The following is a 25,037-nucleotide window of genomic DNA, read 5'->3' as shown; positions in this document are numbered from 1 at the left end:
TTTTCATAGTCTTCGTGTGCTTTTCTTATCTGGTTCATTTATTGTGTCTATGGCCACTACGTTATACACTACGGAGAGTTTACACTGTACAGCACCGTGCTTCAGATGTGCTGTATTAGTAAAATATGGAGATCGAAGGCACCCTGACTTCAATCATTGGGTGAAAATCTTCTCTCAAAAAAGTTTGTGGATTTATTTATGTTTATTTATTGATGGCCGGATCATGATTCCTCATAACTAAATGAAGTGGTTTCCACATGTAACCGGCTGCTGTTTTCCATTAAATAAAAGCTTAATCAGAAGCTACAAGATGAATTATGTTCCTGTATTAATGAGACCATGTACGTTATTCTCTTGCATTTTTAACAAGGCATCCTGGTTATTCTACAAAGAAACTAGCAAACCGCTGTCATCGGTCAGACTGCACTGATTTGCTGCCCTCAAGTGATGTGTTTTTTTTTAGCAACACAAATTTTGAATTATTACCTTTACCAATAAACTCAGTGATTACTCTGTTTGTGTGGCTGTACAATTACAACAAAAGCTTATGGATAGCTTTGCGTGAGCAGCAGTGGAAGATGGAGACATTTGCACGTTTCACAAATAATCATCAAAGACAAAAAAATAGAATCATTACCTTGTTACTATGAAGAAAATACAAAGTGATCTACATCCACGTGTCCTTTTGGATCCAGTGATTGCATCGTATAGAGGAAATAATCAGTATTGTGTACAGACTGTTTTTGTTAAAGTGAAAACTGGTAAAAAAAAAAAAAAGGTTTTTATTAAACATAGCTCATAAAGACACATATATGTTTACATTATTTGCATCCTCACACACTGCAGCTTATACTTGACTTCCAGTTAGTTTGTGCCTGACAAAAGTCTGACAGTACAGCTACAGTACATCCTCCGCACACACAGTAGGTTTGAATGAGACAAAACATTGTTACAAACAGAATTAAAGTTCAGTGAAACACAGAAGATGAGCTAAATAAGATCCACGGTCAAAGAAGGATTAATAGAAATAATAAGACATGTAAATAGAAAACCTGCAACTTCATCCAGGCTTCAATTTTATTAGTAGCGCACACACATGCACGAACTGTACAAAGCACTGACTGTTGTTTGACCCTGCGGCCCAAACCAAACAATGGCGTTCCTTTCCCCTCCACACACACTGTCAGTTTAAGGTCCTCCTCACCTCGAATCACAGATCATCCCCCAGCGTTCCTCTTTAACGTGGTTGATGTGTCATTTGGTGTCAGGTATGCAGTCAATCACAGGAAATGGCACTTTCCTACTATTGTTTAAATCTTTACCTCTTTGGAAACTCCTGGAACGAACCTCATGAAGATGTGAGATCTGCTTCAAGCCTGAAAACCTTTATGACTCCTGTTATATCTCATGTATGTGTTATTGTAGGGTCTGCTTTACAATACAACGCCACTTAAGGTGACTGTTGTTGTGATTTGGTGCTGTATAAACAAAGTTAAATTGAATTTTTAAGCTTTTTGGGGCAAGTTAAGTTTTTACATCTAACTACATCTATAGTGTTTTAAACAGTAAAAGGAAAAGAAAGAGTTTATCTTCACTGCATCGTTGCAGTGAAGAAGATGACCAAAGCTGATTCTTGATCAATATCCGATTATGGTTTCTGTTCAGTTCTTTGCATCAAAAACAATCAGAAAACAGCTTTAACTTCTTACAGTAGCCAAGGTCACATGACTTGTTTGCTTAGGTTTCTGCACAGATACAAACTGTTTAAGTGCATTTGTGTTGTTTGGATCCCACTGCTGCTCAACTTCCACGCCACGTCTGCACTTCCTGATTTTCTGAATCTAATTTTAGAAATCTTTCAGGTCATCTCAGTTCCCACCTGGCTGATATGATAATTGTCTCCTCTTGCAGAACAACAGCAATTTTCTGTAACATGTACATTATTTATAAATAGTTTAACAGCGGTAAAGTATTTATATGATAAAAAATGTTGTTTTTTTACTGTACAATCAAAAATACTTCTACTCTTAAAGGTTTTCAAAAAAAAAACAGAGCTGGAAATAGGCTGAATGCTGTATGTCCTTGTTAACATTTTCTCTCAGATAGATTTACTGCTGTCAGTGGACAGAAGCTTAACTAGTTTGAAAGCGTCTCACCTTGAGCCTTTTTATGCTTTTGACGAGCAGAGGCGCCGTTATCCCCACAAGCTTCTCCTGTTGTTTCAATGACAGCTTTTTGATACCATGAAAAAACTGAGGAAAAAAAGTAAGAATCCCAATGTGGCTGAAATCAAAGAATGATGAGATTAACAGAAAACACCGCACAGTACTGTGGACATTGTGAGACCCCTTCAGATGCTGTAAAAGATGACAGCAGCAGTAAGTGGCTTTTCAGAGTTGATGACGTGCAGCATCAAGGAGTTTGAAACGAATGCTTTGAAAGGAATGTACAGTTTCCACATCATTGATGCTGCCCCAATCCATTTGTCAATCTCATGCTCCACTCTCCCCATATTCGTGAAAAAGACCCCAAAATACTTGAACTACACAATCTGGGGTAGTGACTTGTCCTGGACAAGGACCGGGTACGTCAACCTTTTCTGGCTGAGAATCATGGTCTTGGCCTTGGATGTCCTTTCATTCCCCCGCTTCACATTGGCGAACAGTGCACTGCTTCAGTGCAAGTAGGAGCCCACCACTCGATGAAGCCAACAGAAACACTGCAAAAAGCAAAGATAAAATCCTAAGGCCACCAAAGTGGAAACCATCCACCACCGGGACACGCCTGTTCTGTACAAAAAAACCCAACCAAACTGTACAGAATAGGCCTTTTCCGATTATTGTCTTCTCAAAGTCCACAAAACAAGTAGACTGCTTGTGCAAACTCCCATGCACTCTGGAATATCCTTGCGGGGATAAAGAGCTGATCCAGTGTTGAAAACCACATTGTTGCTCCTGTGTCTAAGATTCGGATGGGCTCTGCTCTCTGGCAGACTTTCCTGAAGACGCTGATGAGTGCGATCCCCTTATAGTTCTAGAATACCCTCTGGTCCCCCTTCTTAAACCAGGAAACGCCAATCCAGCCTGCAAGTTAAGGGACACCGCCCCGGAGCTCCTCACAACGTTGCACAGATACGTCAACTAGCACACCCTACAACATTCAGAGCCTTAAGGAACAAATATCCACCCCAGGGACCGTCCACCATCTTGTTCTGGGATTACCGCCACAAGAAGAACAAGTGACTAGTTCCATTATGTCCCAAACATCCAGAACTGGGTCGACCCAAAACAATCAACTCACTGAACTCAGTTTTCTTCTTTTTGTCTGTAGGAATGTTTAGTAAAAAAAAACAAAATGTATAAATGTTTTGCATAAACAGGTTGTGCTTAGAACAATTTTCGGAGACATTCCTAACCACTGGAAGACGGAGGCATCTGCGCATTTCACAAATGAACATCAAAGACAAAAAGCTCCCTGAATCACAATCACGTTAATGCTGTGAAGAACATATAAACTAACCCAGATCCACATCACCTTTTGGATTCAGAGATTCATTTCTTGCATGGTATAGAGGAAATGATCAGAACTGCCAGAAGTGTACAGAGTGATGCATACATGTAAACACTGCAACCTGCATTTTTGTAGGTTTTATTAAACATAGTTCATAAAAACAACACATATATATTTACATTATTTGAGTCCTCAGACACTGAACCACAATAAATACAAATCCAAGGGAATAAAAACAAATATTAGTGCTTGTTGTATGAAGCAATGTGGAAACTTTAGTGTATCTGGAGATTGCTAAAGACCGATGGCAGCAGCACTGCAGCTCATACCTGACTTTCAGCTCGCTACTTGTGCCTGACAAAAGTCTAACGCTACAGCTACAGAACATCCTCTGCACACACAGTAGGTTTGAATGAGACAAAAAAAAAAACTGTAACAAAAATAATTCACTGTAACAGAGAAGACAAGCCAAATAAGATCTATGTTCGAAGATGAATTAATAGAAATAATAAGACACGTAAATAAAAAACCTGCAACTTTGTCCAAGCACACATATGCATTAACTGTACAAAGCATTGACTGTTGTTTGACCCTGCGGCCCAAACCAAACAATGGCGTCCCTTTTGCCGCCAGAAGCTGCCAGTTTAACATCCTCCCCTCCACACTGCGAGGCTGCACCACACCTGGCTCTTATTATAAATCATCCCCCAGCGTACCTCTTTAACGTGGTCGACGTGCCATTCGGTGTCAGGTATGCAGTCAATCACAGGAAATGGCACTTTGCTGAGTTTCCTGCTATTGTTTAAAAAAATTTTTGCCTCTATGGAAAATCTTGGAGATCTGCTTTAAGCTTTATGACTCCTGTCACATCTCATTCAAGTTACCTTTTTACATCTAACTACATCTGTAGTGTTTTTAATAGTAAAAGCTAGTAATTAAAATACTTCAGCAGCTTTAAGCAGGACAGAAAACAAAACAATACTTTCATGTCAGATTAAACATCGGATTAAAGTGAACATGAAACACTACATTTATAAAGGCTGATTTACACTGTGGAGCCCTACTCTAATCTGTCATCCTGAAACGTCAGATCAGCCCCACCAACTGTGACTTAACAATCCAAGATGGCGGAAGTGAATGTAAACAGCAGTAAAAACGTAAAACTTATAATCTGGACTGCCACTGCTGTGATTTCACAGATGAATCCTATAATCATACTCACAGCACTGAACAGGCTCTATCCACGAAGGGGCCACAGCTGTGTTCTTAATAAGCACCCCCCCCCCCGAATGGTTGCATCCTGCTAAGAATCAAAATGAACCCGGTTTCTCTGGTTTTCCCAAATTTCCTACTGGAATGCAAGATTGCTGAGGTAACTGGAAAATGGCTTTAGTATATGTGAACTACTGAGTGACAGAACTGTTTTACAACAACAGTTACAAATATAACTATTTTTCTTACCAATGCACATGGAAATCCTGACGTCCATCAGCATGTCCACAGAGGAAAAAGTCTCCATGTTACGCTCTCCTTCACTTATATTAGGGTTTTGATTTTCCCCACTTCTAGTATGAAGTAATGCACTGACATCATCATCATCTCACTCACTCCAACGAGTGTAGCAACTTTCCCTCTGATGTTCCTGTTCTACACATCACTCTGTTCCCCCTGCAGAATCTCAGGATTCCTGATGTGTTTGAGATGGGCATGTAGTAACTTATGTTGTAAACTGGTTGGGCGTGTTTGAGGAAAGAAAGACTGTTTTACTGCATAAAACAACGCTGATCACATCCTCTGAACATCTGCTCTGCCAGCTGATTGTGTGCCGTGTGTCTGCATCCAACCAAAGGAGGAAAAATCAAAGACAACGGGGACAGTGTCAGACTGAAGCTTCTCGTCCTTGTAAATCACTAGTCCACCTAACTCCAACAAGCTCTGCTCATTTATAAAGTGCTCTACAAACCCGAACAATACGGCTAACTGGTGGAGTCCCATATTTCAGTGCAGCTAGCCAATAATGAACGACCACTTCGTGCTGAAGAGACAGAGAGTGAAAGGGGACAATACATCCTTGGTACTTTAACATAAAACTCACTACAACATAAACTAATGTAAGTCTATTAGCACCAACCAACCACATAACATCACTTTCCATACTGGCACAAGATGGCACTAAAAACCTTATACACATATTATTATTAAATCCAGCTTCATAGCCATTTTTTAAAAGTGGGACTCGATGCTGTAAATCAGCCTTTATACATGTAGCACTTCCTGTCCGCTTTAAATGTGTTCACAGTAACAATGCAGGGCACACGAAGAACAAAGCGGAGTCTTCTTCTGATGGAAATGACTTCAAAATATTACATGATTCATTCATTTCAAGTCTCTAGACAAATTAAAACAACAACCAAGTAAAACTCGTTTTACTGGTGTGTGGTTTGGAGCCTCCCCCGGCGAACGTCCATTGTACGTCTGCACTTCTTGACATTCTTAAACATTTTCAGTTTCTGTTTGGATCTTTCAGATCATCTCAGTTTCCGCCTGACCCGTCCTTACTTGATGTTTAGCCGTTGGTCATTGGCGTCTCCTCTGACAGATTTCAAAAAGAAGACAAAGAAGAAAAAAGTTACACACAGCTGTTAAAAACCTGAAGGCCTTATAAATATGGCCAAAGTTTTAAATTAAATTAAACGCCGATTCAGGTGCCCGCAACTCTCAGCTCTGTATCATGTGACTAAACCATACATTTGTGAGAGGAGGACGAAAAGATGAAAGGTGGCTCACATGGAGCAGAAAAGGAAGTGAGAAAGGAAATGAACTGAGGGACAGTATATGATGAATAAGTATTTTTAAAGCTGTGAGTCAGTCGAAGCAGCTTCCACAGAGTCCAAGATCAAACCACAGAGCTGGAGATATGCTAAACACGTCCTTTATAAACTCTATACCCAGAGCGATTTACTGCTGTTTAAGTAGTTTGAGACAGTTTTACCTTCAGTTTGTTCATCGTTTCGTTGTTGAGCAGTGGTGCCGTTAGCTGCAGGAGCTCCTGTTATTTTAATGACAGAAATATACACATCAGCTTTTTAATCCCACACAAAGCCCCACTGTGAACATAAAAAATACAATTTTGGGCTGAAACTTACTCTGATGTTCACCACTCCTCCAGAAATCTGAAGTGGATGAAAAACCCCAAAAACAAAACATAAAGAACAATGACATTAACAAGAAACAGCACACAGAAGAACCACGGGTGTTTCTGAGTTCTACTTTCTAATAGACACTGATTTAAAAAAAAAAAAAAAAAAAAGGGCTATAAATGATTTGTTACTGACCTCCTTCCCACGGCATGGACTCTGCAGAGAGAATTACAGCAAAGGACAGTTAAAGACACCAGTTTTTGTTTTATTGTTCGTGGTCATCACTGAGCTGCCAACACTTTGATATTTATATCATAAAAAAGGACAATATTTTCTTTACGATGCTGTTATTATGCTGCATTTCACTGCCTGATCAGAGAATCTGATTTTGAACTAAAAATACATCCACGTTCACTAAAACGCTGCAGCATTTCTTGAAGCCAGTCAGTTCTGTTAAAGCTTCAGCTGTGATGGTTTCAACATTAGAGCTGAAACTGAAGAGAAATGCTCCTTCAGTCACGTTCTGAGATCATTTATGTACAACACAAACTGTTTGCACGTCTCTCCATGTTGTTCATGTTACCAAGATCCACCACGGGCACGTGGTTTGTAAAACTAACGCTCCAGTCTAAAGATGAATCACATGTCATGTATTCTTAAACTGACTGAAAATATCAGATAGCATTCACAACTAATTCACCATTTTAAAATGGAGAGTAACTGACAAAGCAAATCAAGTAAATGTTTACTTTTCAGCTTCAGATTTGTTTAGGAAGCACTTTGTTTTAGACTTCTTACCTTTTTCAAAAAACCACATTCCTGGAAGAAATCAAAAGAAAATTACAACATTAGATTAGCGATCCACCAGAAATGAAACTCAAATACAACCTCAAATAGACTTAAACGAAAAACCCTTATTCTGAAAGTTCTGGGACAAACCCTACACTCACTAGCGACTTAATTTGTTACTCGCTAATATCGGGTTGAATCCCCTTTTGCCAAATGCACTAATTAATCAATCACCAGCAAATGTGAGCCCCTCTTTAAAATCAGAGGTTTTGACGGTGTGTCGGTCTGGAGCATTCAGGTGTCTTCCACCTGAACAAATTCACTCCAGTCAGACGTGAAATTCCAAAAAACCCAAGAGCTACATCTCAGACTCTACTGGTCTCAATTAGCAAAACACTGACCGCGTGTGTGTTGTTTGTATGAAAGTGTCTTCATTCTAAATGAACATGGCAGCGGGGATTAGGTTTGTAAAACTGCATCTGAATAAACCACAAGACATCAGAAAAACATACTTTGGATGGTTGGACTGAAGTGGACATGTTCGGCCATTAAGCACAGCACCACATTTGGTGAAAATTAAGCAAAGCAGATCAGCACACAAACCTCAACTGTCATCACGATAGTGGAAGAGTGATGGTTTGAGGTGGTTTTGTAGCCACATGATCTGGGTACCTTGTGGTTATCGAGTCGACAATGAACTCCTCTGTATACCAAAGTATTCTAGAGTCAAATGTGAGGCCATCTGTTGCCTTCAAAACTGTCTGAAAATTTTAATGGCACAAATTCAACAAGTTGCTGGAAACATTCAAGCATAATTTGGTTGTGAGAGGTTATTTGACTTGCTGTTATCTTCAGCTGGAAGCAGTCTGAGCACTGACAACAATGAGACATTTAGACACATAGAGCTCTGAAAACTTGAAAATCCAAGTAGATTACCAGCTTGTGAAAGACTCATCTGGCACCAATAACCACATCAAAGTCACTTTAGTCACCTTTCTTTCTCATTCAGCAGCCACCTTTGCCATATGTGTATATATAACGAGCAGCTGAGGAGGTGAACATGTGTATATGCTTTGTTTAAGCTCGATGCCAGCAATGCGTTTAAATAAATTACTACAGAGCATCTTTCCTAACATGTTGCATTAGCTTGTCTTTTAACAGCAAGCTGTAAGCATTAGCAAGCTGAGGAGACTGTTGTAGTTTTGAATTACATTGAGGTTCATTTCATGGTCAAGGTCATTTTTTAAAATATTCTGCTGGAATCTGAGTAGGGATGGGTACCGGTATCTGGTGCCATTATGGCATAAATGGTAGTAACCAGACCGAAAAGCAGCGCACATTTTGGTGCTTTATTTCTGTGCTTTTTTCCCCCCTGAGCTGTGATACACTTCAGATTCTAGCCAATCGTTTTACGTTTCCGAGGATAGTAGGCGGGGCCAGGTACGTACGTTCTTTTAGAGCAGAGCTACAGATTAAAAATGCCCAAGGCGAAGCTGTCAAAGTCTGGCTGTACTTCACAGTAAAAGATGCAAACTCAGCAGCAACAAGTGCTTTAAGCTGATACTGTGATACTGTCAAAGGAGGTAACACCTCGAATCTGATGAAACACCTGGCGACGCATAGCGGTTTTTTTAAAAGCCGAGAAATGCGCCGTATTTGATAGCTTGCTGCGAGACCTCACACCGAGCACATCTACTGCGGGTGGGTTGCCTGTTATCGGACCCGGAGTTAGCAACATCCCCTAAGAACCCGAAGAGGAGAGTCCTGGCCCCTAGCCCTGCCAGTGTAGCAGAAATGATGAGGATGATGATGCAGCAGCCGTTCTTCTCTGCGTGAGTAGCTTCATGTTGTTCGTGTGTAATTTACGTTGAGTAGGCTAACCACGTTATTACATTAATGCATGTAAGGTGAACTAGCAAACATCATCATAGCTACATGCGGCTGTCTTCTTGTTTGATGGCAGATACTCCCTTCACCCTGGCTAAAAAGGCTAAAATGACCAAAGAAAAAGTGGAAAACAGCTGAACATGAGAGGTTTTTGGACAAAGTTTGTGTTTTTTCCATTGTTTAAGCTTCCAGCCAAGAGTGATACCATATATGCCCCATAGCTGCAGAAAAGGCTAACATTGTTATCTTTTTACAAAAAACAGCTGAACATGAGAGGTTTTTGGACAAAGTTTGTGTTCTCCATTCTTTAAGCACCAGCACCGTTTCAAAAGTACTGGTTTGGTACTGGTATCGGATAAAACCTAAACACTACCCACCCCTACATCTGAGCCTATGAGTTTGGGGGACAGGGGGAATCACAATACTGAATATCAATATGCTGATAAAAGACTGTATTTATTTTGTCACCTGTTTTCCATTTATGAAAGACAACCAGCAGTGTGACGACAACCAGCAGCACGATGAGCACTGTAAGTCCCATGTAAATGTTTGGACCTCCTCCAGGTGCTGTAAAATAATGACAGCAGCAGTAAGTGGCTTTTCAACGTTGATGACCTGTAGCATTAATAAGTTTGAAAGGAGTGTTTTACAGAAATAACTCACGAGATATCACAGAGAATGAGTCTGAAGAGATGGTGATCGGTTCACTTCTCTCCCGGCTGATTGGGTTTTCTATCTCACAGCTCAACTCATAACTGATTGAACTGTTCACCTGGAAATGCAGTGAAATTGTTAATATAATTGAAACCACAGAGAAGAAGTCTTCGCACCTTCTAAAGTCTACTTAAAATACCTTATGAACAGTATATTGTTTCCCAGATGAAACATGCTTCCCAGTATCATCTGACATCCACGTGTAGCTGACTGGAGTGGCTCTGGCTGTGGTTCCTTCACAGATCAACTCACATTTGCTCTCATCACAGGATTTTTTAACACTGGGTACAGGGACGGGAGCTGTTGTTAGAAAAGGAAACAGGAAAATTCATCATGTGATTCACTTTCATTAGTTTTGATGTAACATACTAAACACTTTCAGTTTTACTTGATAAGCTGAACACAGTTTGATTTATCCACTTACAGAGGACGACGAGGCTAACTGGAGTGAGTCGCCTGTTGTTGATCTCGGGTGTGTAGCTGTTGCTGTCATTATGTAACAGACCGCTGATCGTCATCACACCAGTGGAAGTGTCCAGGTGGCCACGATCTTCAAACATATATGATACTGTTACCTTTAACTCATCACTGATAATCAAAGATGGGACCACTGCACCACTAACACAGCTTACCACGAAACTGACGATAGCCTGTTGCAGTCGTATCTCCTGTCTCCCACTCCATGGCTTTGTTAGAACCTTCTTTCCATGAGATATGTGTGATGGGGCCAGACACAGAGTTGGCAGGTGGTTTTAGGACAGCTTCTCCTCCCACTTTTCCATAGACTGTAGTATCTGCCCAGATAAATGATCAGATTAAAAACTTTAAAGTTTCTATTAGTGACTGGTCACATATTCAATAATGAAGATCAAACTGTTCTTTAGGAAAAAGTGACTAATTCTTTAAAGTAGTGTGAAAGTTTCATTCTGAATAAAGCTAAACTGCACACATACAACACGTTTCTATAAAAGTGCTTTGGCATTTCAAACATGCATCGTGCTGCTGTCTGTCTCATTGTATGCTAACTAATCCTGACTTATTTATCACCTGTTGTTTGACACATGCTGTTACAGCTGTAGCTTCCAGTTCACCTCCTCTATTCTGGAGTCCATAAGGACTCAGTCCTGGTGTGCTAGCTTTTGTTGACTGTAAGAAACTGGCTGAAAACACTATGTGAACGCCGGTTTGCACTGGGTGGGGTCACAAACAGGGAAAATCACTAAACTACGATTCAGCTTTCATAAAAACACCCACCCACTCCGCAAAAACACAATTTTCACTATGTGCTACAAAACGAGCTGCTTTAAGGATCCTTCAAGAGGACAGCAGACTTACCCGCATGTACTGAAGGAGACACGGCAGCTAGGACACACAAACAGCCGAGCGACACGATTAGCGTCTCTGAAGGCCACATCTTCGTCACTTAAACGGTCATAAACAACGAAAACTCCAGGCTGGAAGTACCGAGAAACATGCCAGATAAACTCAAAGTCAAAAACTAAACGCACAGTAGTTCAGACGAGCTAGCATAAACACCGAACAGCGCAGGGCGGAATGAAATGAAAGCAGGGTGGGAGTCCCCACCGGAACCCGGACATGCCTCTGTAACTAACACCCAAACGTGGTTATATTGTTGGATAATCACCATAAAGCGTTTGATACCAATAAAACTAACTTTAAACGAGGTTAAGCAAAGTTAAAGTACTTTTTAGAAAGTAAATGGAAAGTTAAAAAAAACAAACGTAGTTTTTCTCCCCCTGGCGACAATAATGTGTTACTGCAACCTAAGAAAAAGCTCCCCTCAATCTTATTTACGTCTTCAGAGATATGCATCCTGTGGTTATGAGATAAAAACTCATATTGCAGCACACTTACTAGTGACCAACATTTCTCATACCCACTCCAGTCAACTCTGATAAAGAGGAGTAATGCTTCCCTTTGCTGTACTACAGGTATTTGTTTTTTAATCTCAGGTCTTATTAAATTCAGAAAAGTGCTTTATTTAAATTACAGCATTCACTTTATTTACTTTGACTGTTGATTGTACAATATAAATGCTCTTTTGTGTCCCAGTAACCACTGAAATTAAAGTTAAAATAACTTCCCAAATAAATGGCAAAAGACATTTCATTTCATATAGGTAAAGAAGAATTAACAGTGAACCGAAAGACAAAAAGTAAATCTTAAAAATGCTGTCAAAAGTCAAATGAAAATATAACCAAGTAGATTGCACCCAAAAGAGTTTTCAAATAGTTTTTTCTTTCAATGTTTTAGGTTCTAGTGGTTATCACAAACACAATGAAATCCCTATGTGGTTCCTACCTGTTTTAATGAATCCTGGTGATAAAGAAAGGAGCTTTTCAAAAGGATGAAACTGAAACAGACTACACACGTTTCCTGAAAGAGTGGACACTGTAGTAATTATTTTAATCCTTTTGAAATATAACAGAGGGACTAGGGTGAAAATCAATATTTAACCACATTTCAGTGGTTGAGCTGTCAGTTTGTCCATTATTAGCAGTGTAAACTTGTCACACACACTGACTGGGAGCCCCTGTCAGAGAAAAGTGAAGGTATCACAAAGCTTCCTGCAGTATTTCCATCTGATCCTTAACCTCCTAAGACCCGAACTCTTCCATGGCATGTATTTTTAATTTGTCTTTGATATTTGGGCTGATTGGGACCTCATGAATGTAAAAACAAAGAATCACCAGTTTTTTTTTACCCGATATTTGTTTCTAAGAAAAATACCGTAAGAGCCACATATGAAGACATTCATTTTAAATTTTGATAAAACAGAAGCAGTATAATGTCCTCGCAAGGGGATATCAGGCCCTTGTGGAGCTAAATTTAATATTTTGGTCTAGACAACCCAAAATGTGATTTATTTTGATAAATTAAAATACTTTAAACAAAACACAATCACATAATAATAATAATAATAATAATAATAATAATAATAATAATAATAATAATAATAATAATAATAATAATAATAATAATTTAAAAAAAACAGCGCGTATCGATGTTGATGACGCTAGACGTAGATCGAATGCTGATTGGTTGAAACACTGAGTTGACCCGGGAAAGAGAAAAGCTTCACGGAAGTGGACAAAAATGCAGGCGCTCGAAAGTTTCGAGGAACAGTTAGCTGAACAAATTGCGTTACACCACAACCTTTATGACCCTGGACACAAGTATTACAAGAACCCGCACGTTAGCATCAAGTCGTGGCAAGAAATAGCAGCCGCCCTCCAGACAGAGCCGGACAAATGCCGCGAGAAGTGGAAGCAACTTCGGGACAGGTATGTTCGGGCCAAGAAAAAGTTCAACAGCAAAAGCAGCCAGCCAGCGAGACCAGCGAGAACCCCTCCGCTGCTGAAGTCCCTGTCGTGGCTGGACGGGTACGTGAAACACAGGAATGCCGTGACGAGGTACACAATAGAGGTACGAGACGCAATAACTTCCAGCTGTGCAGAAAAATAAATAAATAAAAATAAACAAACTATAAGAAGGTTTGGGTTTTTTACAGTTCATGTGTCCTTAATAGAGTCCCGAAGACTTCTCATCCTCCCCCGCAGGGCCGGCCCAGGTGCTGGAAGACATGGCTAACCCTGTAAGTGTTCCTGTTTGTGTGTGATGTTTTGATGCCCTTCACCTGTATGTTTAGCTATGTACAGTCATAGCGGAAGTGTTTGGTGGTGTTACTGAATCTCAGTATTTTTACACTGGTGCTTTTTTCCTTTAGTATCCCGATAAATCCCAGAGTTCAGCTGCAGCATCCCCTGGACCGTCACCACACAACAGCAGCCAGGGAGGCGAAATACAAGTAAGAGCTTTTACAGGACTAGCCTGACTGGCACAGACATGTGTGGTTCATCTATTATGCTATTTTAAATATATTTGTTATAGCACTGTGTATAATCAGATGACAAAAACTTGGTTGCTTATAAACACTTAACAGAACCATATTTACATATGGAAAAAATGGGAATATACACATACACAAATGGAGAATGTAACATTACATTGACAAGGTGATGATGAAATAAACATAATATATGTGGAAATTAAAAGAATTATTTTTTGGAAAAAGTTATTAATAATTGCCTCATGTCAGATATGTTTCTGCAAATTCATCTTCACCCACTGAGGAGGAGATGTGGTCCATACAATGCAGTCATTATGGTAAGGTTAATAACTGCTTGATGATGCTTCCTTGACTAGTAATTTCCCATTCTGTTTCGTTGCAGTTGATGGAGTCGACTCTGCCGAGCCCCTCCAGGTCCGAGGGCAGCCCGACGCGGCGCTGCATCACCCCGACCCCACAAAGCCGGCCTAATAAAAGGAAGGAACACGATGAGGACCACGCCACCACCTCCATAAAAGACCTGCTAACGGACTGCTCCAAAATGGCAGCATTACGTGACATGTGTGCTGTGCAAGGGGATGAGCTGGACGAATCGCACTACTTTGGAATCGTGGTCGCAAAGGGGCTGCGGACATTGCCGGACAAAATGCGGGCAGATGCCATGGCACAGGTGATGGCGCTGTTGAGCAACTTCCGTCAACAAGCTTTCGAGCTGCAAACAACAAATGACAACAAGAAAACCTGATGACACGTCTTTGTTGTTCTTTTTTTTCATCCATTCTTACGCGTTGTTCTTAATATCATAAAATCTTTGCTTCCATCTTCTGCTTTTGTCTGTGAGGCTCGTAGAGAGAAGCTGAGAGTTTCTCTGACAGCATGCTGTGAAGTGTGCGCTCGCTACACTGTTGCTGACAGTTTCAGGACATTTTTATAGTTGTCAAGTGTTTAGTTTATACGTGTGCACATACATCCGCCAAGTCCCACAATAGCCTTATTACAAAAATACAGGAATTAGTATAGCACAAATGTATATATTATATGTTTATATTAAATATGTAGTGTATATTTATAAAATCTTTGAACTTTTATTTATAATTATGTGCTTTGTTTGTCTGGTACACTAGAAGACTGACTTTGATTTAGGAACTAATACTGTGACGATGATGAGAAGCAAGACAAGAGTTACCAGGATGTCGCAGCTCTTTGTAGTTTGCATAGACAACGGGAAAGAGCACTGTTACTACACTGTACACACCATAACACTGGCAAGTGTATCTTGATCATGGTCACTGGTGTTTTTCCACAGCGCCAGTCCGATAATAGCTGACTGCTCTGGCCCAACAAGTCGTCTTTAATGTCGAGACTTTGTTGAATGTACGTTTAAAGCCTAATGAAAATCAGGGTAGTATTGCTCGTATAAAGAAATTAGCTTCCCACTTTTCCTTTCAAGAAACTACAGAAAACAATTTGTTTACTGCAAAATTTTTTAATTTGAAACAGCCCGATTTCTTAGTAATTAGAGCAGTAATTTAACATGTGCACATCTCTGTGAAATTGCTAATGATTTATGTCTCATAATGTGAGAGCTAGCAGACAGCTGTTAGAAAAAGGAGAACAATGCACAGCTTATTTCTTTCTTTTTTTTTTAAATCTGAAAAAGCAACAGGAACAGTTCAATTCCATTCATAAACCTATTGTTAATAGTGTGATTACATATCCTAAATTAATAGCAAAATACTGTTCTGCCTTTTACAATGAACTGTTCAAATCCAGCCAGTCATCTACATATAATGTAATGAATATTAAGATTTGTAGGAATCACTCAGCTGAATGGAAGAGTAGATGTGATGCTTTTCTCACTCTGGGAGAAACAAGAATAGCCATTTTGAAACTGAAGTCCCTAAAACTTCTTGTTTTAAAGTCTCGAATTATTACAGTTATTAGATATCGGTGTCGTTTCTGGATTCTGTTGTTTGAGACTACAAAGTCAAGTTTGCAGTTAAAACCCATGAGGCCTGCTGTTAAAATAGCTTTATTAAGCTGGTTTTGGTCTTGCAGTAGTCTGGATAGTAGCGTCACGGCCATACCAGCCTGTTCTCATCTGATCTCTGAAGCTAAGCAGGGGCGGTCCTGCATAGTCGCGTCACCTTCACCTTGCTCCGTGTTAGAAACTCCATGATATCGTGTTCCCTGCTCAGGGTAGCACACTGATGCGCATTTATTCAGTACTCTTCGGGACCGCAGTCGGCAGCCAATAAGAGTTCAAACTGGTTGCACATGGGTGTCAGGCTGACACTGCGCCCGCTGCAAACTACAAGGTTAACAAGTTCGTCTCGACTGAGGCCAGACGGACTAGCCACAGAGATTTTGTACATTTACAGAATAAATAAGTTTGTGTATTTCCTAAATATTTGGTTGTTGTTGTTTTTTTGTTTTGCACAAAAGCGAAATGCAATGAGGAGCGTTGTCATGAAGCTTTTCCTGAAGCTGCCTCCACTGAGTGAGCAGCGGCGCCCTCTGCAGTTTGTGTGTGGAAGTGCAAAAGCTTACAGCACCTGGTATTCCCAGGCGGTCTCCCATCCAAGTACTGACCAGGCCCGACCCTGCTTAGCTTCCGAGATCAGACGAGATCGGGCGTGTTCAGGGTGGTATGGCCGTAAGCGAGAGAAGCCGGCTATAAAAGACCTTTTATACTTGGCAAATGTCACGCACTTTAAAATATAGTATTGTGCTAAGCTTCACATGTTACAGGGAAAACATGCAAACCTTTTTTGCGAACTGCAGCTTCAACGCTGAGCTGCAAAAATGCTTTTCCCGCGGTAACGTCACCATAATAACACATGTTCGTTTCTCACAGCACAGTGTTAAAGTGACACAGAGCACACAGTGTGTTAGGACCATTTGGAAGTGCAACATTTTTGTGCTTTGGACAATTCAACTTATATACAGGACATTAAAAAAACGTAAGCATGACTGTGTCATCACAGCATGTATAAAGAGGCTGTTTGTGAAGCAGACCCTCGCTTACGGCCACGCCACCCTGAACACGCCCGATCTCGTCTGATCTCGGAAGCCAAGCTGGGTCGGGCCTGGTCAGTACTTGGATGGGAGACCGCCTGGGAATACCAGGTGCCGTAAGCTTTTGCACTTCAACACACAAATGACAGTTTAAATGTTGAAACGGATGTGAGGCACTCTTTAAGCTCATTTTCCAATAGGATGGTTAGTGAGTCTTGCGCAAAGAGCTCTTCCGCTCATGTAGTAATGTCAAATTCTTCAAGCGTTACATCAATATCTCTGTACATGCACAGAGCACCTGTAGATGTTTTTGTGCAAAGACTCACAATTGTTTATGACGTGAATATTGCAGCATTAAGTATGCATTATAACTGTGTTGTCATGTGCAGCTATTAAAAAAAGTAGAAACTAATCAATATCCTTCACTCTAAATTGTTTTTTAAATCCCAATAAATGGGTTACAGTATCTACATGAACCCCGTTGTCGAGGAAGCCTCTCACTTACGGCCATACCAGCCTGTTCTCATCTGATCTCTGAAGCTAAGCAGGGGCGGTCCTGCATAGTCGCGTCACCTTCACCTTGCTCCGTGTTAGAAACTCCATGATATCGTGTTCCCTGCTCAGGGTAGCACACTGATGCGCATTTATTCAGTACTCTTCGGGACCGCAGTCGGCAGCCAATAAGAGTTCAAACTGGTTGCACATGGGTGTCAGGTTGACACTGCGCCCGCTGCAAACTACAAGGTTAACAAGTTCCTCTCGACTGAGGCCAGACGGACTAGCCACAGAGATTTTGTACATTTACAGAATAAATAAGTTTGTGTATTTCCTAAATATTTGGTTGTTGTTGTTTTTTTGTTTTGCACAAAAGCGAAATGCAATGAGGAGCGTTGTCATGAAGCTTTTCCTGAAGCTGCCTCCACTGAGTGAGCAGCGGCGCCCTCTGCAGTTTGTGTGTGGAAGTGCAAAAGCTTACAGCACCTGGTATTCCCAGGCGGTCTCCCATCCAAGTACTGACCAGGCCCGACCCTGCTTAGCTTCCGAGATCAGACGAGATCGGGCGTGTTCAGGGTGGTATGGCCGTAAGCGAGAGAAGCCGGCTATAAAAGACCTTTTATACTTGGCAAATGTCACGCACTTTAAAATATAGTATTGTGCTAAGCTTCACATGTTACAGGGAAAACATGCAAACCTTTTTTGCGAACTGCAGCTTCAACGCTGAGCTGCAAAAATGCTTTTCCCGCGGTAACGTCACCATAATAACACATGTTCGTTTCTCACAGCACAGTGTTAAAGTGACACAGAGCACACAGTGTGTTAGGACCATTTGGAAGTGCAACATTTTTGTGCTTTGGACAATTCAACTTATATACAGGACATTAAAAAAACCTAAGCATGACTGTGTCATCACAGCATGTATAAAGAGGCTGTTTGTGAAGCAGTCCCTCGCTTACGGCCACGCCACCCTTAACGCGCCCGATCTCGTCTGATCTCGGAAGCCAAGCTGGGTCGGGCCTGGTCAGTACTTGGATGGGAGACCGCCTGGGAATACCAGGTGCCGTAAGCTTTTGCACTTCAACACACAAATGACAGTTTAAATGTTGAAACGGATGTGAGGCACTCTTTAAGCTCATTTTCCAATAGGATGGTTAGTGAGTCTTGCGCAAAGAGCTCTTCCGCTCATGTAGTAATGTCAAATTCTTCAAGCGTTACATCAATATCTCTCTACATGCACAGAGCACCTGTAGATGTTTTTGTGCAAAGACTCACAATTGTTTATGACGTGAATATTGCTGCATTAAGTATGCATTATAACTGTGTTGTCATGTGCAGCTATTAAAAAAAGTAGAAACTAATCAATATGCTTCACTCTAAATTGTTTTTTAAATCCCAATAAATGGGTTACAGTATCTACATGAACCCCGTTGTCGAGGAAGCCTCTCACTTACGGCCATACCAGCCTGTTCTCATCTGATCTCTGAAGCTGAGCAGGGGCGGTCCTGCATAGTCGCGTCACCTTCACCTTGCTCCGTGTTAGAAACTCCATGATATCGTGTTCCCTGCTCAGGGTAGCACACTGATGCGCATTTATTCAGTACTCTTCGGGACCGCAGTCGGCAGCCAATAAGAGTTCAAACTGGTTGCACATGGGTGTCAGGTTGACACTGCGCCCGCTGCAAACTACAAGGTTAACAAGTTCCTCTGGACTGAGGCCAGACGGACTAGCCACAGAGATTTTGTACATTTACAGAATAAATAAGTTTGTGTATTTCCTAAATATTTTGTTGTTGTTGTTTTTTTGTTTTGCACAAAAGCGAAATGCAATGAGGAGCGTTGTGATGAAGCTTTTCCTGAAGCTGCCTCCACTGAGTGAGCAGCGGCGCCCTCTGCAGTTTGTGTGTGGAAGTGCAAAAGCTTACAGCACCTGGTATTCCCAGGCGGTCTCCCATCCAAGTACTGACCAGGCCCGACCCTGCTTAGCTTCCGAGATCAGACGAGATCGGGCGTGTTCAGGGTGGTATGGCCGTAAGCGAGAGAAGCCGGCTATAAAAGACCTTTTATACTTGGCAAATGTCACGCACTTTAAAATATAGTATTGTGCTAAGCTTCACATGTTACAGGGAAAACATGCAAACCTTTTTTGCGAACTGCAGCTTCAACGCTGAGCTGCAAAAATGCTTTTCCCGCGGTAACGTCACCATAATAACACATGTTCGTTTCTCACAGCACAGTGTTAAAGTGACACAGAGCACACAGTGTGTTAGGACCATTTGGAAGTGCAACATTTTTGTGCTTTGGACAATTCAACTTATATACAGGACATTAAAAAAACCTAAGCATGACTGTGTCATCACAGCATGTATAAAGAGGCTGTTTGTGAAGCAGTCCCTCGCTTACGGCCACGCCACCCTGAACGCTCCCGATCTCGTCTGATCTCGGAAGCCAAGCTGGGTCGGGCCTGGTCAGTACTTGGATGGGAGACCGCCTGGGAATACCAGGTGCCGTAAGCTTTTGCACTTCAACACACAAATGACAGTTTAAATGTTGAAACGGATGTGAGGCACTCTTTAAGCTCATTTTCCAATAGGATGGTTAGTGAGTCTTGCGCAAAGAGCTCTTCCGCTCATGTAGTAATGTCAAATTCTTCAAGCGTTACATCAATATCTCTCTACATGCACAGAGCACCTGTAGATGTTTTTGTGCAAAGACTCACAATTGTTTATGACGTGAATATTGCAGCATTAAGTATGCATTATAACTGTGTTGTCATGTGCAGCTATTAAAAAAATGTAGAAACTAATCAATATCCTTCACTCTAAATTGTTTTTTAAATCCCAATAAATGGGTTACAGTATCTACATGAACCCTGTTGTCGAGGAAGCCTCTCACTTACGGCCATACCAGCCTGTTCTCATCTGATCTCTGAAGCTAAGCAGGGGCGGTCCTGCATAGTCGCGTCACCTTCACCTTGCTCCGTGTTAGAAACTCCATGATATCGTGTTCCCTGCTCAGGGTAGCACACTGATGCGCATTTATTCAGTGCTCTTCGGGACCGCAGTCGGCAGCCAATAAGAGTTCAAACTGGTTGCACATGGGTGTCAGGTTGACACTGCGCCCGCTGCAAACTACAAGGTTAACAAGTTCCTCTCGACTGAGGCCAGACGGACTAGCCACAGAGATTTTGTACATTTACAGAATAAATAAGTTTGTGTATTTCCTAAATATTTGGTTGTTGTTGTTTTTTTGTTTTGCACAAAAGCGAAATGCAATGAGGAGCGTTGTCATGAAGCTTTTCCTGAAGCTGCCTCCACTGAGTGAGCAGCGGCGCCCTCTGCAGTTTGTGTGTGGAAGTGCAAAAGCTTACAGCACCTGGTATTCCCAGGCGGTCTCCCATCCAAGTACTGACCAGGCCCGACCCTGCTTAGCTTCCGAGATCAGACGAGATCGGGCGTGTTCAGGGTGGTATGGCCGTAAGCGAGAGAAGCCGGCTATAAAAGACCTTTTATACTTGGCAAATGTCACGCACTTTAAAATATAGTATTGTGCTAAGCTTCACATGTTACAGGGAAAACATGCAAACCTTTTTTGCGAACTGCAGCTTCAACGCTGAGCTGCAAAAATGCTTTTCCCGCGGTAACGTCACCATAATAACGCCATAAATCCTGCCATTAATGACACCCTGCATCAGCATGCTGTGGACATTATTCCTGACATTATGTTTGCAGTATGCTTCTGAACCACAAACAGGGAAGTGCTCACGTTTCTTAGAACAGGTGGGCTGATGATGTAGATATTGATGCAAATGATTAAGGTCGCGCTACTGAAATGTGTGAAAACTGAAGCCCCCAGATCCAAGTGTTATTTTTTCCTGCTCAGGTAGAATTTAATAACAGCGCTCTGCACTTGCCTTGATCTCTGCTCAGTCTTTAATCCTCTTTTGGTAAGAACTTTTTACATGTACATTAATTTTTTATTTTATTTACATTTTTATAGGAAACAAGCTTATTTTTCATACAACCAAGAAAGAGAGATAACTAAATTTCTGTATTAATCTTTATTAATTTATCCTTAAATAAACTTTAACATTAATTCCACCTTCAGAGCATTTCAGTGACTGAAGTCATCTTCACCACCTGCTGTTCCACAAGACTGACTCGTGCCTGAACACCTGCAGTTTAACCCACCAATCACTCATCAGTTAAGCAAAAAACATGGTGAGTGTCGTCATTGGGAAACGTTTAAATGATACATTTCTAATATTATAATTAACTTTGGCTAGAATGTTGTAGTTTTGTGACTACACCTTATATCAATATTAGTGCTAACACAGCTTTTACATATATGAAGACAATACTTAGCTGTGACTGCTAAGATTATTGATTGTGGTCTGTCATTTTCTCATGTATAGTTCAATGTATGTGAATTAAAGTTGTGAATTCCTGGTGCCTTTAGGTAAACCTCATAAACACAGCAATATAAATTCCAACACCCATGAAAGTCATTCAAAAGGCTTTTTTGTTGTTAAATGTGTTGTTAATAAATAGCTAAACTGCTACTTAACGTATGAACTGCTATACAGGTATGTTCATATATTTTTAAGATCAAAGTTCTTTCCAGCAAACACCACAATATTATAATAATATAATATTGCCATATCTTTGTGAAAGAACAAAAATGAGACTGGCTTTGATATATAACTTTTGGAAGCTGTTATATTGATGGGATCTTATCCTTTAATCATTTAAAAGGCTACATCAAAACGACTAAGAAATTATCGACTGATGTGTTTATATTAATAAAGGAAAATTGTTAGTATTGTTTTTAAATGATGACTCGAGTTTGCTAGATGCACCTCAGAGCACACCTTACTTCCGGCCACATATTGAACTATAAATAGCGATGTAGATGCGCAAATCATTTTCAAGAGCGATAGCGGGACCAAAGTGCAGATGGCATAACGGTGGGACTTCACAGACACAGGTATTCTATATACCTTTAGTCTTTACACTGACACACAAACATTAACCCGACTGGACCATCACAGTATCAGAATATGAGGTACATTCATTTTAGCGTCATAGTCACACTGTTTGGTTTAATATTGGATTTTCAAACAGAGTAATTACCGGTCCAGCAGAGAATAATGATCTGGTCCTGTTCTTCTGTGCTGTTTCATCGTTAACTGAGTTTACTTTTGGTCCTCTAAATTCTAAATCATGAAAATGTTCCTGTTTTTTCTTCTCCAGGAAACAATGAGGATCCTGTTTACCTGTTTGCTGCTTGTGCTGCTCTTTGCCACTGGACTCTCAAAACCAGCCAATCTTCAAACCAAACCAATGGTGAAGCGGCAGAATGAAACCCCTTATGAAAAGTTTAGACGACAGCATATAGATGCTAGGATGAGTGTGAAAAAAATGTGATGCAGAAATAAAAAGTAAACAGATCTACAATGTTGACAACAGTTGTAAGGATGCTAACACGTTCATCCTTAGTGATGACGAACAGGTCAAAGCCATTTGTAATGGTCAAGGAAGATGTGATCCCAGGAGTGGCATGACAGAGAGAACAGCCAAGTTTCGTATTGTTATATGTGAAGTAAAAAATGATGGAGCCAGGAAACCCAAATGTCAGTATAAGGGCAGGCTTCTCACTGACAGAATAGTTGTAGTCAAATGTGGAGGATTACCTGTGCACTATGATCATGACATAATGACCTTTCAACACAATAACACAACTATAGGAAAAATCCCCATGCGCTCTACTTCTGTACCCACAAATATACATGTCTGAGATAGCGTTTCCTGCATGTCTTATTTATTTATTTATTTTTTGCTTTTTGCTTTATTTACCAATTGGAACTGTAATTTTATGTTATGATTAAATGCCACTATGCACCCTTCTCATATACTCCATTAAAAACAACAACAAATGTAATTAAAAACAAACCAACAATCAAACCAAGATGCTGTCTCTGAGAATTTACTTTATATAAGAAAATGCCCCCATGTTTTTACTTTGATTTGATGGTCATTAAAAACTGAACTAAAACTAACCAAAACAAAAATATTACAGGTGACGTATATGAGAGGGGCTTTCTTGTCAGCACATCCTGAATGCATTCATTGCTTACCCACTTACAGTGTATGATAACAGCAGCCTAAAATACTAGACTTAATTGCTGTGACCCTGTTTACCACCTCTAAGTACTGGAGAGAACACAAGGTCACCAAGGGATGCAACACATTTGGTATCAGGTCTACCAGTTGGTTTAAAAACTAAAGCTGGCCAATGAAAGGAGCTATTTGTGGAAAATCATTCACATACAGCACGCATATTCTCAAGAAATGAGCATCTGTACATGGGCTTTTCAGTAATTTAACTTGTTGCATGCAAGTTAAATTCGGGCTTATGGCCCATCATCCACATCTGTTAATAATTTAAAAGTTCAAACGTCCTCATGCTGCACAATGGAGAATCTGGATTTTTTTCCTTTCTCTTTTTTTCATTACGGTGAGTTTCTCACATGGGGCTGAGAGTGGTAGTATCCGGTCTGGCTGGAACTGGACAAAATGCCATTCAGGATTCCTCTCCCCAGTTCTCCACCCCTGCTCGTCAAATCCATCGGTAATGATGGCCAAATGAAGCTTCCTGAAGCACTGAAAAAGGTTCTTTACTTAAAGCTTTTCAACACAGTCATGTTCGGTGACATCTGGTGGATTCATTGTGATTGCCCACTATGATAGGCTTTATAATAATTTTAAGCTTGATCCTTGTGGGGGAGGAGTCAGGCCACGGACAGGTTTTAGAAGATTTTGTGGCTTGATGTGATGAGTCTGTTCTGTTATCACTAAAAATTGTAAAATGTTGTATTACTAAAATATCCTTTCTGAGACAGTTTGTTATATGTGAGTGAAGTTGCCCCCCCACCTTCTTCAAATCCAACAAAAATGGTATCAAACATTTGTGCTGCAAAAATTTTATTTTGTGCCGCTTTCATTTTAAACATATTAATAAAAATTTCTAGAGGTCATCAGAGGTCAACCAGCCCCCCCCACACACACACACACATTAATGGAATCAAACAAAATTGATGTCAAAGGTTTGTGCTACGTTTGTGCTGGTTTGTGCTGCAAACATTTGTTTGCGCTGCTATCATTTAAAAAATATTGATAAAATAACGTCTTGATGCGTGCTTAATCATCCAGGTAAATAAATCCCAAAAGGTTGATTCTGTTCATCTGGACATTTTCAGTTGGAGAAGCGTTTCGTCACTCATCCAAGTGACTTCCTGCAGTTAGCTGAGACTGAAGAAGTGTGTTTTTCCTATATTAATGGATGAAACCACAGAGGTGTTCACACCAAGCAGGTTTCCTTTGTTGTCAGATATGTACACAATATGGAAATCAAGGAGCACTTCCTTCAGGTGTGTAATTTGGAGTTAGCTACTGGAGATGCTGTTGAAAAGCTAGTAATGGCTGTACTGGAAGAAAATAATCTGAAGATTGAAACATCCGGGGTCAAGGTTATGATGGGGCTGCAAACAAGAGGGGGCACTTTAAGGGACTTCAGTCAGGAAAACAACAACAACAACAAAAAAATAATCCAAA

The 25,037-nt window shown here is 40.6% G+C and overlaps 2 protein-coding genes, 1 long non-coding RNA gene and 7 other non-coding genes across 10 annotated transcripts; 5 read left to right on the top strand and 5 right to left on the bottom strand.

Moving 5' to 3' along the window:
* Positions 1-3,632: 3,632 nt before the first annotated feature.
* On the bottom strand, positions 3,633-11,745 carry LOC113016745 (uncharacterized). Its single transcript, XM_026159833.1, has 11 exons — positions 11,376-11,745; positions 10,673-10,834; positions 10,465-10,590; positions 10,180-10,340; positions 9,990-10,098; positions 9,795-9,893; positions 7,449-7,469; positions 6,846-6,866; positions 6,657-6,683; positions 6,503-6,559; positions 3,633-6,102 (listed from the first exon to the last, which is right to left on the bottom strand). Exons 1-11 carry the CDS (start codon positions 11,452-11,454, stop codon positions 6,077-6,079), a joined length of 888 nt encoding a protein of 295 aa, XP_026015618.1. The 5' UTR covers positions 11,455-11,745; the 3' UTR covers positions 3,633-6,076.
* Positions 11,746-13,093: 1,348 nt separating this feature from the next.
* On the top strand, positions 13,094-14,731 carry LOC113016985 (transcription factor Adf-1-like). Its single transcript, XM_026160231.1, has 4 exons — positions 13,094-13,487; positions 13,591-13,656; positions 13,789-13,869; positions 14,294-14,731. Exons 1-4 carry the CDS (start codon positions 13,158-13,160, stop codon positions 14,654-14,656), a joined length of 840 nt encoding a protein of 279 aa, XP_026016016.1. The 5' UTR covers positions 13,094-13,157; the 3' UTR covers positions 14,657-14,731.
* A 1,723-nt stretch (positions 14,732-16,454) lies between these two features.
* Positions 16,455-16,573, bottom strand: LOC113017036 (5S ribosomal RNA). The gene has a single exon (XR_003271368.1). It is a non-coding gene; the product is annotated as a 5S ribosomal RNA (ribosomal RNA).
* Positions 16,574-16,933: 360 nt separating this feature from the next.
* LOC113017051 (5S ribosomal RNA) lies at positions 16,934-17,052 on the top strand. The gene has a single exon (XR_003271382.1). It is a non-coding gene; the product is annotated as a 5S ribosomal RNA (ribosomal RNA).
* An 846-nt stretch (positions 17,053-17,898) lies between these two features.
* LOC113017035 (5S ribosomal RNA) lies at positions 17,899-18,017 on the bottom strand. The gene has a single exon (XR_003271367.1). It is a non-coding gene; the product is annotated as a 5S ribosomal RNA (ribosomal RNA).
* Positions 18,018-18,377: 360 nt separating this feature from the next.
* LOC113017052 (5S ribosomal RNA) lies at positions 18,378-18,496 on the top strand. The gene has a single exon (XR_003271383.1). It is a non-coding gene; the product is annotated as a 5S ribosomal RNA (ribosomal RNA).
* Positions 18,497-19,342: 846 nt separating this feature from the next.
* On the bottom strand, positions 19,343-19,461 carry LOC113017034 (5S ribosomal RNA). Its single transcript, XR_003271366.1, has one exon. It is a non-coding gene; the product is annotated as a 5S ribosomal RNA (ribosomal RNA).
* Positions 19,462-19,821: 360 nt separating this feature from the next.
* LOC113017046 (5S ribosomal RNA) lies at positions 19,822-19,940 on the top strand. Its single transcript, XR_003271377.1, has one exon. It is a non-coding gene; the product is annotated as a 5S ribosomal RNA (ribosomal RNA).
* Positions 19,941-20,787: 847 nt separating this feature from the next.
* LOC113017033 (5S ribosomal RNA) lies at positions 20,788-20,906 on the bottom strand. The gene has a single exon (XR_003271365.1). It is a non-coding gene; the product is annotated as a 5S ribosomal RNA (ribosomal RNA).
* Positions 20,907-21,214: 308 nt separating this feature from the next.
* LOC113016899 (uncharacterized) lies at positions 21,215-22,970 on the top strand. The gene is made up of 3 exons (XR_003271327.1): positions 21,215-21,370; positions 21,532-21,644; positions 22,677-22,970. It is a non-coding gene; the product is annotated as an uncharacterized LOC113016899 (long non-coding RNA).
* The last annotated feature ends 2,067 nt before the right edge of the window (positions 22,971-25,037 follow it).

This window comes from Astatotilapia calliptera, chromosome 23, assembly GCF_900246225.1.
Source record: "Astatotilapia calliptera chromosome 23, fAstCal1.2, whole genome shotgun sequence".
NCBI lineage: Eukaryota > Metazoa > Chordata > Actinopteri > Cichliformes > Cichlidae > Astatotilapia > Astatotilapia calliptera.
The sequence above is the reverse complement of the archived record's forward strand: the minus strand, read 5'-3'. Positions and strand labels throughout refer to the sequence as shown.

Coding starts and splice junctions, on each gene's coding strand:
- LOC113016985 (XM_026160231.1), top strand. CDS start 13,158: ATGCAGGCGCTCGAAAGTTTCGAGGAACAGTTAGCTGAACAAATTGCG. Junction 13,488..13,590: donor TGACGAGGTACACAATAGAG/GTACGAGACGCA, acceptor TGTCCTTAATAG/AGTCCCGAAGACTTCTCATC. Junction 13,870..14,293: donor GCCAGGGAGGCGAAATACAA/GTAAGAGCTTTT, acceptor GTTTCGTTGCAG/TTGATGGAGTCGACTCTGCC.
- LOC113016745 (XM_026159833.1), bottom strand. CDS start 11,454: ATGTGGCCTTCAGAGACGCTAATCGTGTCGCTCGGCTGTTTGTGTGTC. Junction 10,099..10,179: donor AACAATATACTGTTCATAAG/GTATTTTAAGTA, acceptor CTGCATTTCCAG/GTGAACAGTTCAATCAGTTA. Junction 7,470..9,794: donor CTTTCATAAATGGAAAACAG/GTGACAAAATAA, acceptor GATTTCTTCCAG/GAATGTGGTTTTTTGAAAAA.